At 34.2% G+C, this 16,751-nt stretch overlaps 3 protein-coding genes across 7 annotated transcripts in view; 1 reads left to right on the forward strand and 2 right to left on the reverse strand.

Annotated features, from left to right (window-relative positions):
- Positions 1-460: 460 nt before the first annotated feature.
- On the reverse strand, positions 461-3,717 carry LOC147390458 (transcription elongation factor 1 homolog). The gene is made up of 4 exons (XM_086458271.1): positions 3,560-3,717; positions 1,616-1,759; positions 1,309-1,379; positions 461-972 (listed from the first exon to the last, which is right to left on the reverse strand). The coding sequence occupies exons 2-4, from the start codon at positions 1,726-1,728 to the stop codon at positions 887-889; spliced, it is 270 nt and encodes an 89-aa protein (XP_086314397.1). The 5' UTR covers positions 1,729-1,759; positions 3,560-3,717; the 3' UTR covers positions 461-886.
- Positions 3,718-5,901: 2,184 nt separating this feature from the next.
- On the reverse strand, positions 5,902-8,688 carry LOC147390459 (uncharacterized). 2 transcript variants are annotated; one of them, XM_086417373.1, is made up of 2 exons: positions 7,808-8,688; positions 5,902-7,662 (listed from the first exon to the last, which is right to left on the reverse strand). In XM_086417373.1, exons 1-2 carry the CDS (start codon positions 8,682-8,684, stop codon positions 6,128-6,130), a joined length of 2,412 nt encoding a protein of 803 aa, XP_086273499.1. In that variant the 5' UTR covers positions 8,685-8,688; the 3' UTR covers positions 5,902-6,127. The 2 variants fall into 2 exon arrangements, with proteins under 2 accessions (XP_086273499.1, XP_086273498.1); XM_086417372.1 differs by having other exon boundaries at positions 5,903-7,662; positions 7,736-8,688.
- Positions 8,689-15,333: 6,645 nt separating this feature from the next.
- The window catches only part of LOC147390460 (uncharacterized), a 37,667-nt gene continuing 36,249 nt past the window's right edge, over positions 15,334-16,751 (forward strand). For all 4 annotated transcript variants that reach the window (XR_015183154.1, XM_086459724.1, XM_086459725.1 and 1 more), the window contains exon 1: positions 15,334-15,940. Coding sequence is in view for 3 of the 4 variants with exons in the window: in XM_086459724.1 (XP_086315850.1) it covers positions 15,767-15,940 (174 nt within the window). In the remaining variant the exon portion in view is untranslated. The remainder of the gene's footprint in view (positions 15,941-16,751) is intronic.

The following is a 16,751-nucleotide window of genomic DNA, read 5'->3' on the forward strand; positions in this document are numbered from 1 at the left end:
CTTATCTGCAATTCTGAATCAACTTTTTAGTAATTGAGTTTTTAAATCAAAGAGAAAGAACTTTGATCAATACTTCATATGGAGCAGAAGTATCCACCACGGTTCGAATATGCAATTCTTTTGTTTCAAAATATTCCCCAACATTTTGACATTTTCCGCACAATTTTTTTTTTTGAGAAAATCCATTTTCTTTTAGATCATTTTTGAGAATGTTTTGTCTGCAGTCAGAGTGCATTTTGCTCTCTAGTTCGATTTTTTCTTTTGGCCGCCCACACCCCACTTTGGGGACGGGACTATTACCCTACTACGACCGTACACCCTGACCCCAAAGAAATTTCCCAACGTGCAAGAGACAACATTCCTTCGAACTCACTACCAGAGGGAGCAAACCCCCTTGTCAGCCGCAGTGCCAATCCTCGAGGCTGAGTATTAAATGGAGTGAAAAATTAAAAGAACCTGATTGTCCAAACAAAGCTCATATCATCATATTATCACAACCCTCTAAAACCACATTAAAATCATATATATAACTGTTACACCAACCAAGTCCGTACTCGTTCACTTGTTTTTCTTAAACACACTTGCAATAATAGAAAATAACAGAATTGAACCTTAGATCATAGTTCATTCATTCACCTAACCTCGAATTTTTAGGGACAAGGCTTTGATGATGATGATGATGATGATGATGATGATGATGATAGTTAGGACGCTTTATGTTTATACCTAAAATACAAGTGAACTACTGTCCACTTAACTACCTGACATAGTAACAAACTACTTTCTTCCGTTCTGGACTATGTAGATATGCTTGACAAAGATTTACACCCATTTCTTGAACTTCTTTGCTTCAAACAGTGAAACTCGATCTTGGAACATTGTCTGACTATGCAGCAGCGTCTTCTTCAAGGTTGTTAACCCGCTCACATTCATCAATCCATTCACTGTAGACGTCTATGGGCTCAGTTAATGCTGCAATCATCCCAAAAAACCAGTTTAGAATGGCCCAGATAACTAGAAAATGCATTATTGGATATCAAAATAATTAGAACCATGGATCTGTATTTTTCAACTCAATATGAATCAGACTCCCTTCAATTGAGGTTAATGAATCTGTTTTTAGCCAAGATCACCTGCATCGGCAGGATTTCAACAACTAACCAGAAACTTAATTAGATGAATTGTCTTAAATGGCACAAAATGCTCAGCAGATTTTAATCAAATACTGCATATGATGATAACTTCTATTTTGATAAGTCTGCATATAATAGTAACTTCTGCCCAATGTGCATTGGATTGAGAACAAACCATTGATAGTCATGCTGAAGCTCTCTTGGCAAATACCGCATATGACTTCACCAATCAAATTCTTCATATCACTGAAACCACACAAAACAATCTATTATTAGATATATTATACATAAGAAATTAGAAGGTTTTGGTGTCGTCCATTTAAGTCTCATTTTAAGTTTGTGCTCCCAATCCAAGAAGGGGTCCACCAACAGAATCAATGAGTAGGTGGGCCACACTAATACATTATCATAGGATCCATTATAGTGGTTGGTCACAAACTACATGCACACACATAATAGGAGGAAAAACGGGAAACACTTACATGCGGCACTCAACACTGCTTCCATGGTTGCAGAAAGGACAACTGAAAACAGTGTCCAGCTTGTCCATTCGCTTCTTAGGAGGTGGCTTCGCCCTTGACTTCCTCTTCCCCATGGTTCAATACAAGATATGTACTTCAGTATACCTGGTTCAATACATACACAAGTAGATCAACAGTGGCAGTGAAGACAAAAATCAAGTCTTCTTCTCTAAGTGGCATGTTCATACTAAAAAGCAATTTTGGCCACGTATTAGAACTGCTTTTTTAATAAATATTAGAAATTCATTGAACAAGAAAAGAGAAAGAGAAAATAGTCTCATAAATGGTCGAGGAGACCGCTTAAGAGGCTAAAAAGAAAAATACAAAAATGGATCTCACATAGGTATCTAAATGGCACGTTCATACTAAAAAGCAAGAACTCCTCTGCAGACAATTAGGTATCTAAAGTTTGGATTTTATTGAAGATATTAGACAAAGCAAAGAAATCCAACTCCAACAAAACGCTTGAATTCTTTAGTCTAAATAATGTAGGGAACTAAGAAGTCAAAGGTGTGTCCCAATCCTAAAGGCCCTCCCAAAATTGAATTCTACTTCCTTTCCCACTCTTAAACCATACTTTTATTGAACTCTTTCTGTTCTGAATTCCCACTCCAAACATCACACCCATAAGGGATTCTTACCCCACTCCCATCAAAATGGATCACACTCAGATTTGTCCACAACTCTTCCTCCCTAAATCTAAAAGTTCATTTACCATCAATATCATTCAAAGACTACAATTAATGAAGGTTTCAACAACTGGATTTTAAACAAATAACAGTTCTTTGGTAGGATATAAATGATTGTTTATGGAAAAGATGTCTTCATACCAACTTAGGGGAGCATAACTCAGTTAAGTTATTTATAATCAACATTAAGGTGATAGATATAACAAAGATGATGAAATAGATGCTTTCAGCCATAAAAGTGCTTTTGGTAGAAGATGATTGAGACAAAGTCCAGCTTTTCCGGGAGTACTGCAAAAACATTTTCATTTGCAAAATGCAATATAGAGAAACCCTAATTTAATTTAAAGAAATGGATGCTGCTTTAATAAGGTAAAGTTGGGTATGGCTCACTCAAGATAAAAATATTAATGGTTTCAATTTCTGAATTTCTTAATTCAATCCATAGATATACATGCTTGTGAAGCACATGAAGTTAAAACCATCAAGTTTGATATTTTAATTTTCGCAAATAAGGGTTTACAGGGTTGCTTTCTTCTACAGTGGTGTTGATACAAACTATAAAGTGCCAACTTAGCCAAGTTGGTAAGAGGTTTGCAGTTTTATCTCACGCCTTAGGATCAAATCCCCTTGAACCCAACTTAACCTTGCTAACCACTACTGCTAACTCTTTGCCGATAGATAAATAAATAAATAAATAAAACAGTGGTGTTTTGGAATCGGATTTCTCTCTCTTTTTTCCTGTATGAATCGAATGAATAGCTCAAACAAACATGCACCAGAATTACCACAAAAATCAGATTATAATGTTCCTACTTCGCAAACTAAAACTACAAAACCAAATCGATGATGAAATTCCGTACAAAATAATATTGATTTGATCCCAATATTCAGGCATAGCAACAAAACCCTAGCTCAATACTTATTTTCTGGATCGGTAAACTCTTAATACGAATCAAAGAACCCTAACAAGTAACAAAAAACTTCAGCAAAACCCAAATAAATCGATAAACAGTAACATCAAACCCTAAATATTTAATTACTCCTCTAATCTCAAAAGAAAGCAAACTGCAGGTAAAAGCATCAGTGGTATTCTCTCGAAACACTTACAATCAAGATCAAACATGATCGAAGTAGCTTTCTACTTGTTCTCAAAACAAAAACCCTAATAATCAAACAAAAACCCTAACCTAAACCATGAACAGATTGAAACGCATACCTCAATTACTGGAAAGAACTGATGAGAAACCCGTGGAGATTGAAATCCTTCCAACTGATCGAACAAGCAAACCCTAGAAATTGATTAATGGCAGTGAAAACGGAGAGGACTGGGCTTTTATACAAGTTATTGGTGGACGGAGACTCACAGACACAGTTGATTTCTAACAAGCATTTTAACGGACCAAAACTAGATATTTTTTTTTTAGAAAATTACTAAAGGACCCTGACGGAGGGGTTTCTTTCTAATTAGTCCCTAAGTTTTGGGCGGTTGCTTGAGAATCCATTTGATAAAACTTCCTTTCTTAATAGTCCCTCGACCAGTCGACCCTATTGCAGGATATAATATTTTGAAATACCTAAATTACCCTTCTTCATCTTCTTCACATGTTTAGATTTTTCAATCGCGATTCCAATCATTTTTGATGATTTTTAATCGTGAAAGACGAATAAAAATGATCCACTTCTAATTTTAAACATTTAGATGTATTTTTTGATCTATTGCAATGACTTAAAATAAAAAATGAAGAACAAAATTGAGATTCAAAAAATATATATATATTTATATAGTGGCTTGCTCGCCACTTTTTATTCATTATCGAGTTTAACATTTTTATTGTCGAGCTCACTAGTTTTATTTATTATTGAGCTCACCAATTTTTTTTTATTGTCGAACTCACTAATTTTATTTATTGTCGAGCTCACCACTTTTTATTGTTGAGTTCAACAATTTAAAAAAAAAATATCAAACTCGACAATAAAAATGTTGAATCCAATAATAGAAAGTGTTGAGCTTAACATTGATGAAACCCACCCGTCTTCGTTTTTCAAATTTTTATTATTAAAATACATGAAAAGATCGACTCACTTTGATGCTTGATTTTTCTTTCTTGTTCTTGTTCTTAAATTTTTTATTTTTTTGTTCTTGATGATGTATTTGTGTTAAAAAAAAAATCTAAGAAGAGAGATAGAGATAAGTAGAAAATTTGATAAAGTTTTAAGTTGAGAGGAGGGGCTTGATAGCATGTGTTGGAGTTGTGAGAAGAGGGAATTTATATAGAATTTAGGGTAAAATGAGTTCAACCATAAAAACAAGTGAAAATAACATTTTTTTTTTTTGTTTTATTTTTCTTTTGAATTTTTTAATTGTATGAGGGTTTGAATAGAATTTACCTTAGGATTTTAGGAGGTTGATTGTGATAGTAACACGTAGAATAAGAAAATAAAAGTAGGAGATAAGAAGAATGGGTGTCATAACGTGATGGGAAGAGAATATGAGTATTTTTTTTAATGGAGAGATGATGGGGATGTAGAATAGAGTGGTGGAAGTAGGGTGATGGGTGTATTGTAGTAGTAATATGTGGCATAATTAGGTTAGGTTTGGAAGGTTGATTGTGGTGGGGACATGTATCCACCTAGGTGCACATGGGCTTACGAGCTGGGTTAGGGCTTGGGTTTAGGATTTGAACTTTAAAATGGGTTTATGAGTGAGTTAGACTTAGGAATTGAGTACGGACTTATTGGCAAAATTCATGGGTCTTTTGCGTGTTTCCTTGGATCAAATCCATCTTTCGCGTGTTTTCTTGATCTCTCGGATTTGATCCGAACAAAATGGGATATCTACAATCTCTATGGTGAGGAGATTATCCTCACAATAATCAGCCCAATTTGAAACTTTCAACCCCATCAAGATTGATTTAGAGTGGTGGACCGTCGATTTTTTATTGTTAATTTGTAAACCACTTTTGATGGGGTTTTAAGTTTTAGATTGGGCAAATTTTTTGCGAGAATAATCCCTTCATCATATATATCATTCACCTAATAAATCAAACTAATCCGAAACTTTTAAATCATATAGGACAAATTTTATCTCCAAAACGTTATATATATGAGGGAGATCGAAGAGATTTCAAATATACATACAACCATGGTATATATAAAAAGAAATCATTTTGACCATATTGAAGGAGGAACTAACCATGGTTCACTTAATATGATAAGTTTTTGGTTCCAACTCAACCTTAAAACACTGATTAAAAAAAAAAAAACTTTAATTGGAATTAAAAAGAGATTTTAAGATGTCTTATTTAATTACAATGTTAATTAATTAATTAATCTCTAAGTTATCTTAAAAATTGAATTTTGTTAGTTGGGTTGCAATAGAATTGTAGTGAGACAATCAAAATTCTATGTGATCAAAAGGACAAATGTTTAATGATCCCTATTATCTACGAGAACTGTGTTAATGTCACCGATTTGACAACCAAATACAAGTCTTTAAGAAAAACAATAAAAAAAGAAGTTTTTCAAAAAATAAAATAAAAATAAAAACATAATCCGTCATATATCATATTCACGTAGAGAAGGTAATGTCACACCATTGCAATATGGCATAGTGACCACTTAATTAATTTTTGGATCAGTAGATAAAACATTCACATATGAATATACATATACTACATCATATACCAAATACGACATCAATTCTCAGTTTGTATTTCATTAGAACATTAACACAGACATAATTCTCACTGAACACATTTGCTAAAATCTTTACCTCATTTTGTTACTAGAAGCATTGATTTCCCAGTCGACGTTTTTGTGGATTTTGAGTGCAAATTTTGATTAAGTAAATAATTGATATTGTCCAAAAGAATCCAACTAGAAATCCGACCCATGCGCCTTCCCACAAAAACCATGGCTCCTCCTCCTCCTCTTCCTTTGCTGTATAACTTGGTGGACTCAGTGTGTGACATGGAACCTGAATTTGTTTCCCACACAACCCCTTGTTGTTAGCATAAGAATTGAGATCGTTCATTGTATCCATCTGGCTACCCTCCGGAATCTGACCCTCAAGTTCATTATTGCTTACATCCAATTTAGTAAGCTGTTTCATATTCTTGAATGTTTGTGGAATTATACCATAAAGCTCGTTATGAGACAAGTCTAAGCTCTCTAGATTTTCAAATCCTCCAAAACTCTCAGGGATGCCACCGGAGAGTTTGTTATATGAAATATTGAGTGATTTAAGACCTCTAAGAACACCTAAAGATGATGGGATCTTGCCAGAGAAATGGTTTCTTGACAAGTCCAGCAACTTGTACAAATGTAGGTCATCACTAGGGAGACTTTGAACCATGCTCTTCCAATGTACTTCCGTGCCACTTCCACTATGTTTTTGAAAGACACACATTTGAGTATAAAAAATATCAGGGGCCCTAATCATCCCTGTGAGATTTCCAAACATTTGTGGGATTTCTCCATTAAGATTGTTGTTGGAAAGGTCAAGGATTTGAAGATTAGTTAGATTGAATAAAAGATGAGGGATTGACCCATGGAAGTGATTTCCCCTTAAGATTAGAACTTTTAATCTTGAGAATTGAGAGAAGAAGTTTGGTATCTCACCTGAAATTTCATTGCCATTGAGATCAAGGCATATTAGGTTTTCCATTTTAGAAAAATTCTCTGGTAAATGGCCTGAGAATCTATTTTGTCCAAACTCAAGCGAACATACATTATTTCCAAAGTTCACTGGAACTTCTCCAAAGAATTTATTGGAGGATAGGTCAATGCACAATAAAGAAGGGAATTTCGGAATTTTGTCACCTGAAAAGTTGTTCTTAGACAAGTCTAGTTGTTCTAAGTTGTGCAACCTTGTCATGGAATGTGGCAATGAGCCAGAAAAATTGTTTTCACCTAGCCATAGGATTCGAAGATTGGTCGCATCGTCGATGTTCTTTGGAAGTTGGCCAATAAAATTGTTGTTTGAAAGATCAATCATTTCCAAGTTAGGATTGAAAAGACGAGGAGGGAGGGAACCTGTGAGATTATTGTTGTTGAGATAAATGTTTGAGAGATTGAAATCAAGAAGCCATTGAGGGATTGTCCCTTCTAATTCATTGTCACTTAGATCCAATGAAGAAAGATCTTTCTGGTTGGACAGCCAACTGGGAAAGTTTCCGCTGATGCCGCAGGATCCCAAGTGTAATCCTTTCAACAAAAATTTGGGATTGATCTTTAATTTGCCACGCAAATTAAGTTTGTTTCCTCCAAGATGCAATTGCACCAATCCCTCAATTTCAAACAACTCCACCGGGATCCCTCCTGTAAAAAATAAAATTATTTGTTAAATCAAGGATTGGATTTCCAAGTTAATAATGAGTTATTGAAATTTTACCTGATAAGTTGTTGTTGTATAGGAATAAATTGACAAGGTTAGACAAATTTCCAAAAGATGTTGGAATTCCACCAGTTAAGTTGTTGTCACTGAGGTCCAGATGAAGAAGGTTGGGCAAGTTGCCAATTTCAATTGGAATATTTGATGAAAGAGAATTGTTTTGAAGCTTCAAGGACTGTAGATCCCTTAGATTCTGCCAAATTGAGCTTGGGATTCCATCTGTGATTCCATTGCTACTGAGATCCAATTCAACAACCTTCGACAAGTTGCCAAATGATGTTGGGATTCCGCCAGAAAAATCATTATTATGGAGCTCCAAATTCTGCAATTGATTGAGGTTTCCGATCTCCGTAGGGATCTTTCCAGATAGTTGGTTATAAGACACAACCAACTCTCTCAAGCTTAAAAGATGTCCCACTTCACTACGCAAGTTTCCACTTAGCAAATTTGAACCCAGATTAAGAAATTTTAGATTTCTAAGACCAAATATTTGAGAAGGAATAGAGCCATTAAATCTATTAAAACCCAAGTCGAGAAAAACCAACCTAGTCAGGTTGAGAAAGCCGTTTGTCGGAATTTCACCATGCATTCCATTCCCAGATATATTCAGATTTGTCAAGCTTCTTATACGAAAGAGTGGTGTCAAAGCTGCAACATTCGAACTCCCGATAATAGTGGAGAGGTCGAGGCTTTCGACTAGTCTTGAAGAAAGGAGAGTAGAACAGTTTACACGATTCCATCGACAACAATCAGAATTGGAGACCCAAGAGTTCAAATCCAAAGGGTTGTACAAGAAGCTCTTGTCATGATTTCCAATTAATATGGATTTGAATTGGAGGAGAGCCTGTTTATGATCCTCAGGGCAGCATAGACATAGACTTGTGAAGAAGAAGAAGAAGATGATGAAGTAAGGAGAAGAGCAATGGAGTTGTGGTTGTGACTGGGCCATTGATTGATTTGCTTTGGCAAGATATGGCCCTCACCACTTCTGTTACATTTTCTTTAATAGTAATTGAAGTTGTCTTGTCTTGGATCAATTTCAAAAAGTCGTTGGGTGGTTTGAAAGGGATTGTTCTTTGACTTTTTTTTTTTCTTTTGGGCTTGAGATTGGCTTTGGTCTCCAGAGTATGTGTTAGGTGTGGGGAAGTCAACAAGAGACAGCTTTGAAGTCGTTAGATGGCGTAGTTTCATTGTTTTATTGAAGTAAGTATTATTCTGTAATTTGAGTCATGTGGGTCTCACTTAAAACTCATAAACAGCGTGGCTAAATAGTGGCTAACATGTACAGATCATCAGGACCCAACTTGCATTTATCCCCTACATGAACCCAAAAAAAAAAAAAAAATGGGTACCATGGTTATTTAATTTATTAAAAAATAAAAAATAAAAAAAAATCATGAAGCCATTTGGTGATTAATACTTGATTTAGTATTTTTTATTTGAATTCTAGAGCACTAAAAACTAAATCATTGACCTGAAAAATTAATTATTTCTTAACAACTTGAATGTGACTTCCTTGAAATACCCTTAAATTCTACATAAAGACCAAAGGGGGAGGAGTAGTTATTTTTTCAAGACCTTGAGATAAATATTTGAGAGATTGAAATCAAGAAGCCATTGAGGGATTGTCACTTTGAATTCATTGTCACTTAGATCTAATGAAGAAAGATCTTTTTGGTTGGACAACCAATTGAGAAAGTTTCCATTGATGCCACAAGATCCCAAGTATAATCCTTTCAACAAAAATTTGGGATTGATCTTCAGGTTGCCAAGCAAATTAAGTTTTTTTCCTCCAAGATGCAATTGCTCCAATCCTCAATTTGAAACAACCCCACCAGGATCCCTCTTGTAAAAAATATGACTGGATACCACATAAATGTAGAGGACAAAATTTTATGAACGAAAAAAAAAAAAAAAAACTTGACTAGATTGCTAAACACTAGACATTTTATGAACGAAAAAAAAAAAAAAAAACTTGACTAGTTGGATTGCTAAACACTAGACAGGTTGACCTCAAACACAATGATTGTGGTCCTATTGCGCATTGGGCCTGCATGTGTGTGCAAGGCCCAATCTCTTTTTCTCTCTCACACTCAAGCAACTAGTAGTGTAGGAAAATTTAAAAGTTGAGCAAAAGTCTTATATTTATCCAATGTGGGATTAAATATTTATAGAGCTATCTCTAACACTTAAAGAGAAATTTTTTTTGACTTTTCAATTATCACAAACAAGGAAAATGTTCTATTAACTAAGGTTTTACTAAAAATGGAAAAACCTTACACACCAACCACACTCTAAGAGAAAATAAAGTCTTGAGTTCAAATTTTTCCGAACAAAATTCAATAAATAATATTAACTATGAAACCTACAACAATATACGATTTAAAGAGTAGGATTTGTTGGCTCTACAATGCATTAAACGGAATTTTATTTTGAACCATACCGAATCGATTCACACCCAAATGCATTAATGGGGAGTTGTTGTGATTTGGACATGGATGGGTGTTTGTCTCTGCTTTGGCAAGAGATCCACATATAGTCCTCACCACTCCTATACATTTTATTTTGAACATACCGATTCGATTCACACCCAAATGCACTAATAGAAGGTCCAATGGGAGTTTGTAGAAATTTGGACATGGATGAGTGTTTGTCTCTGCTTTGGCAAGAGAGGCTACAACTTTCACATCTCCACATATAGTCCTCACCACTCCTATACATTTTATTTTGAATCATACCGAATCGATTCACACCCAAATGCACTAATAGAAGGTCAATGAAGGAGTTGTTGTGATTTGGACATGGATGGGTGTTTTTCTCTGCTTTGACAAGAGATGTTACAACTTCCACTCTTCACATATCGTCCTCACCACTCCTATACATTTAAAATCCCCCCCACCCCCCATAATTAATATTTATAATTATAAAAGAGAGATGTTATTGGCACCCAATTTTTACTTATAGTAACCCCAATTTCTTAAATTGTTTTATCACACCCCCTATCAAAGAATAAAACACACCATTCAAACATTACAAAAGTTTGGTTCACGTTATTACCTCAACATAGAGTTTATAAGTAGGATGGGCTCACATAAAATCTTAAATCTAAGAGAGAGAATCACGAACCCACCGAATTTTGGTTGGGTTTGGCGAACCAAAACATTAAGTTAGACAAACAATTTTATTATATGTTTTTCATTGTTCATATTTTAAATTTAAATTTTTTTGTAGAGGGTAAAATCGGGATTAGACACAACGTAAATAAGGCGAATATTGATCACATGTCAAATTTAATGCGTATCTTGAGATTTTGATTAATCTATTTTTGAATTTGATTTTATTTGTAATCTTATCCAGAAATAGAAAGTTTCCTAATTGATTGGGGAGTATCTATTTTTAGATAATGATATATTTAGTAAAGAATCCTATATGATTTGTCTTTCCTTTTTAAGGTTTGACTTTTGTATTTGTATAAAGAAAACTTCTAGGTAAAAACAAGAAAGGAAAAAAAAATAGAGAAGGCTAGATTTTGTAGACCTTGTGTTTTTGTCTTCTCTCCATTTTTCCCTTTTTTTTATATTATAATTTTCTATATGATTTTTTATCGTTTATGTGCATTAAGAACAATGAAGATCATATTGAAGGTAAATCTTGAGGAATCGACGACATCCAAAATTTTACTTCTGTAATTTTATTATTTTATTTATATTTAAGTTGAAATTTTTGACATCCTAATTGTATGTATAACTTGTACACTTGAATTATATATATACGCACAAGTAAATCAAGCAAACGAACATTTATAAAAAACCAAAACAAACGATATACAAAATCAAAACAAACCAAGAAACGATTATATCTACCTAAACCTCTAAACCAAGTTCATTCTAGAGTGGTGAACCACGAACCCAATTTAATTGAGTGAATCAAAAACCAAGTAATATATATATATATATGAACCATTGATAGCTCTGGATCAAGTATAATCCAATTTAATTCCGTTACCTGAAGCCTCTAATAGTTTGACTTGTTTATTTTTTCCTACTAGGATGGAAGCCATGGAGTTAATGGAGCTAGTACCATGAGTTTAAATCTCGTCTGAGACCAAGATGACTTGTCCTATTTGTCTTAGTACCGGTCACGAATGAGACAAGTTGATAAATTGTCTCAAACCTGATGTGTTTCTCAAAGGTCAATCCATTGTGTCATTTTTGAACGAGATGACTTGGTCTTGTTCATGGATGAGAAGTCAAAATGAGTTTTTATAACCATAGGAGTAGACACTACTGTGAGAGCTCTTATAGCTTCCGTAATGTACATATAAGTGGGTTTGTTAGCATCAGACCCACTAAGTTTAATTAATCAAATATCTCCAATGAACTTGTTAAAATGTGTGTTCAACATGTAAGAAGTTAGAATTATGTTAATTGTGACCAGCCTTTTGTTAAACCTAATAAATATTCAATTCAACTGATTTTTTAATAATAAAAAAATGTTAAACTTAAAATTTAACATGTACATTAGAGATGAGACATGATTTTTAAATTTCTTTTGAGATCGAGATGACTTGCTTAAGTCATCTCGATCACGTTCAACAATGATACAAATATGCAAGGTGTTTCAACATTCACATCATCTCACGAGATAAAAGAGATGTCTCAAACGATATTTTGAAAATCTCGTCGGAGTAAATTGAAATTTTGATTAAAATACATTTTTTTTTCGAATTTAAATTTTATTATATAAATAAAACATTATTTTATGACTAAATATTTTTCTTCTATATCTTATTTTATTAAAAAATTATATATATATATATATATATATATATATATATATATAAATCAATCAATATAAATCGAGTCAAATGAATTGTCTCGTTGACTCATTCGAAACAACTCGGTCTTTTTCTGTGAACGAGAAGAGACGACGAACCGAGTATTGAAATCATGAGAGGAGAACAAGTTTTGTTTGTTTATAATTACCAATTACTACAGGCCCGATTGATTCAGTTGCCTGAATCTGTTGTCAGCTTCTGCTGTCAGAATCTAAAACACTGAAAAACTTGTTTGATAGAGCTTTTGTAAAAGTGCTGTGCTATCAGAATCTACTGTCAGAATCTGGTGATTACTGTTTGATACAGCTTCAAGAATCTGCTGTATTAAGGTAAAATGACCAGAATACCCTTAAGGTTGATAATGCACCCAGAATGCATTAAAAATTATCAAAATACCTCTATAAATATATAATTACACTAAATATATATAAATATAATAAAATTATATAAAAATTAAAAAATATAATTATTTTAATTTTAAAATATTTATAATTATAAAAAAAATTATAGAAAAATTTATAATTATATAGAAATTTTGGCAGCATCTCCTCTTAAAAATGGACATATGAAATTTTCCTGACAAACAAAATACCTGCATAGTATGCAATCCAAAATTCACATTGTACATAAGCACTTACGAGTACCAAAGACCAATCAATTGGCACATGTTAGGAGACAATGAATTACCTTTCAACCCCCCTTGAATAGAACCCACGGTTAGATATCAAAGTAATATTCACAGAGACTCTAATAATTACAACTAGGGGAGTTTTTGTTATTTAATATAAAAAAATCCTAAAGGAATTACTTTAAAAAAGAAAGTAATTTAGACAAACATACACCTCTTCATTTAAGTGAATATTTGAGATGCACCCTTGGTTTTCAAATACCTTTAGATGTTTTTAACAAGGCCATTATTTTTATATCTGAATCTATAATCAAGTTAAACTAATAAAAATATCTATCCTAAAGAGTAAATTTCACTAAGGTATGAAACAAAGTAGCCCGTGAGGTTCGGCTATAAATTCTTTAAATTCAACATAGGACATATAAACTGAATTCACCTTTACTATCCCCAAGAATTGCACTTATCACACGTTTCACCCCAAAAAAAAGATACAAAACTACAACATGTAAATCATCGTCCTCTATACAATAGTTGCCATACTTACTTTCCCTATAAGACAACGTTATCAGCTCCAATATTTTAGCGGAACAAATATAAATGGAAGTCTTATAAAAAAATTTCTTATACCCATCAAAAGAAAAATATAATAAAAGTTCATAGTTTCACAGTTCTCATTCCTAGCATGCTGTACAAGGTAACACCATAAGTAAATTAAATGAGAAGATAGAACCATCCCGCATAATGGCCAACTACAAAAAATAATACATGCATTATTTCTTTGGATATTTGAGGAGCATTTTCTTTGGGGCATCAAAAATGATTTTTTTTTATCCATTATAAAACCCTAAAAAATATATGAATCTATTTATCTCTTGAAATTGAGGGGACTAAAACCTGATAATATATGAATCTATTGTTCATTTGGGGTTTCAGATCTTGGTGAGTTGAGTTGGAGATCGATAACTCTCCTTATAAATTTGATTATCGAATACCCAATAACATTATATTCAATTTATAAAAAATATATATATATAAATTATTGAATATCTGAAAACATTCGAGACAATTTATTTTAAAAAAAAAAATTATAATCTATAATTCCCTTATTTTTCGAATCGATTTATAACAAGAACAGAACCAGAAAAGATGATAATTCATCGATTCGAGAACTAAAAAAAGTGAAAGATATTAAATAAATACAGATGTAGAATAAAACTGAAACAAAATCGTCTCTCCGGGGAGTTGCACTGATTTATAAATAAGAATTTGCGAAGTACAAAAAAAATAAAAATAAAAATAAATCCAAATTCAGTGTTAGAATAACAGAGCGTTGGATCATCGAACAAAAATTCTATTTTGTGCTAGGGTTTAACAAGAATAGAACCAGACGAGACGATAATCCATGGATTCAAGAAAAACAAAAAAGTGAAATAAATTAAACAAACCGAGACGGAAACTGAAACAAAATCGTCACACCAGGCACGAGATCCAAGACTGTAAGTTTTCGGATGAGAATTCCAGAAGTTCGAGTGACCCATCTTCGTAGAAGAAAAATCCCAATTTCGAATATCTATTATTGAAGCGCAATTGAAACGGAGAAATCTATTGGCACAATGAATTGAAGCTCGAGAAATCTATTGGCACCATGAATCAGTCGGCTAGTTGTCGTTTTCAATGAGATACGTCGACTGTAGAAATCGATGGGTGAAATGATTGAGAAGCACCCATACCAAATCGAGGGTTTCTATGGCAGAGAGAGAGAGAGAGAGATTTTAGGAGAAGAGGAGAAGACGACGACGTCGGTGTCCAAGGGTTCGGTCGAGAACGATGTTGCTGTGTGAGGGTTCTATCGAAGAAGAGACGAAGAGAAATGAGTTAAAAAAAAACGGAGGGCAATAACGTCTTTTCACATGAGACGTTTTTCGGTAATTCGCGTCTCCCTCAAACGCAAATAGAAGAAGCTCTAAAATTCTGCTTTTCACATTTGCGTTTATAAACGCAATTTGGTAACGCAAACTCGGAAACACAAAACGCAAATGATTGCGGCCCGTTTGATTCAGCTTCAAAACGCCGCGTTTTGACGCAAACGCCGGTAAAATTGCGTTTTGAAGCGCAATCAATCGCCCCCTACGTGTGTTAAAGGCGACACCTCTTAACATCTCCATAGCCCAAGGAGATGCTCTTTGTTGCAAGCTTTTTCTGCGAAAGTGTGAAGCTGCAAATCCCTCTAAAAACCTTCGAAGAAACCCTAAAATCCCAATCGAAATTAGGGTTTTAGTTCAAAATATCTTCACCATCTTCACTCGTCCATGCCTCTCCTGCAATCTCCTCCAACCCGATCACTGCCTCTCCCTTTCTCCCAATCTCTTTTTTTTTTCCAAGAAACCCCATAATTTTATTCAGAAAACCCCCCATCAGAATCCCCAAAAAATCGATTTCCATCTCATCTTGTTCTGTCCCAAAAGCACTTCCTTTGACAGAGCAAGAAATCCTCCAATCTATCACTGAATCTGATGGAGACAAAGAGAAGAAGAGCCTTCCTGGCATTCGAATTTACGAGAACGACATGGCTCGACTGAATTTGATTGGAGATGTTTCTTTCGAGCAAGCTGCTGCTGCTGCTGCTGCTGATGGAGGTGAAGCTGCGGACGAACATATTGTGTCCGGCATTTCTACTATGGTGGTGGAGACGGTTTTCCCGGGCCCATTGGTCGAGCACAGCACAGTCTCAACTAGATTGGTGAGTTAAATTTTACATCTTTTCGGGTACCCATTGAAGAAAATTATTATTATTATTATTTTTTAATGTGTTTGTGTTTCAAATGGTAATTTGCTTAAATTTCCATGTTGCTTGAGGCATACCATTTCATAATTTTCTGGTGATCCATTGAAAAAAAAAATAGTTATTTGATTTGTGTTTATGTTTCAAATGGTAATTTGCTTAAATTTTGATGTTGGGTGAGACGAACCTTTTCATAATTTTTTTGTTACACATTGAAGAAAAAATGTTTATTTGAATGTGTTTGCGTTTCAAATGGTAATTTGCTTAAATTTCGATGTTGGTTGAGACGAACAATTTCATTAAAAAAGATTGGTGAATAAAAAAAGCTTTTATTTACTGGGGAGCTGACCTAAAACCCCAAAGCAAACCAACAGAGAACAAAGAACGAAAACTACCCGTACAATTACAACTGCAATCCCAGCTCCCCAAGTGGTCTTCAAAAAATATCCCTCTTGCTTCAATGAACAACGAGCTCCAATGAAACAAAAGACCTAGAACGTTGATGATAACCTCATGGACTTCTTGCTCCTTATTCTTGAACACCCTAGCATTTCTTTCACGCCACAAGCCCCAACAAATGGCAAAGGATAGGATGGACCATAACTTTCTTTTGAAGGTTTGGAAGCGCCCCCCCCCCCCCCCCCCCCCCCCCCCCCATGGACCATAACTTTCTTTTGAAGGGTTGGAAGCGCCCCCCCCCCTCCCCCTCCCACTCCCCCTCCCCCTCTCCCTGTGACCAACACTAAAAAATGCTCTAAAGCATTCTTGG

This window comes from Akebia trifoliata, chromosome 11, assembly GCF_017979445.1.
Source record: "Akebia trifoliata isolate Shusen 1 chromosome 11, ASM1797944v1, whole genome shotgun sequence".
In the NCBI taxonomy this organism is placed as follows: Eukaryota; Viridiplantae; Streptophyta; class Magnoliopsida; order Ranunculales; family Lardizabalaceae; genus Akebia; species Akebia trifoliata.

Bases quoted from the DNA above. Each gene is read 5' to 3' on its own strand.
- LOC147390458 (XM_086458271.1), bottom strand. From the start codon at position 1,728: ATGGGGAAGAGGAAGTCAAGGGCGAAGCCACCTCCTAAGAAGCGAATG. The intron at 1,380-1,615 runs GTAAGTGTTTCC...GTGTGGTTTCAG, and splicing joins AGCAGTGTTGAGTGCCGCAT to TGATATGAAGAATTTGATTG. The intron at 973-1,308 runs GTTTGTTCTCAA...GGATGATTGCAG, and splicing joins CTTCAGCATGACTATCAATG to CATTAACTGAGCCCATAGAC.
- LOC147390459 (XM_086417372.1), bottom strand. From the start codon at position 8,684: ATGGCCCAGTCACAACCACAACTCCATTGCTCTTCTCCTTACTTCATC. The intron at 7,663-7,735 runs GTAAAATTTCAA...TATTTTTTACAG, and splicing joins ATACAACAACAACTTATCAG to GAGGGATCCCGGTGGAGTTG.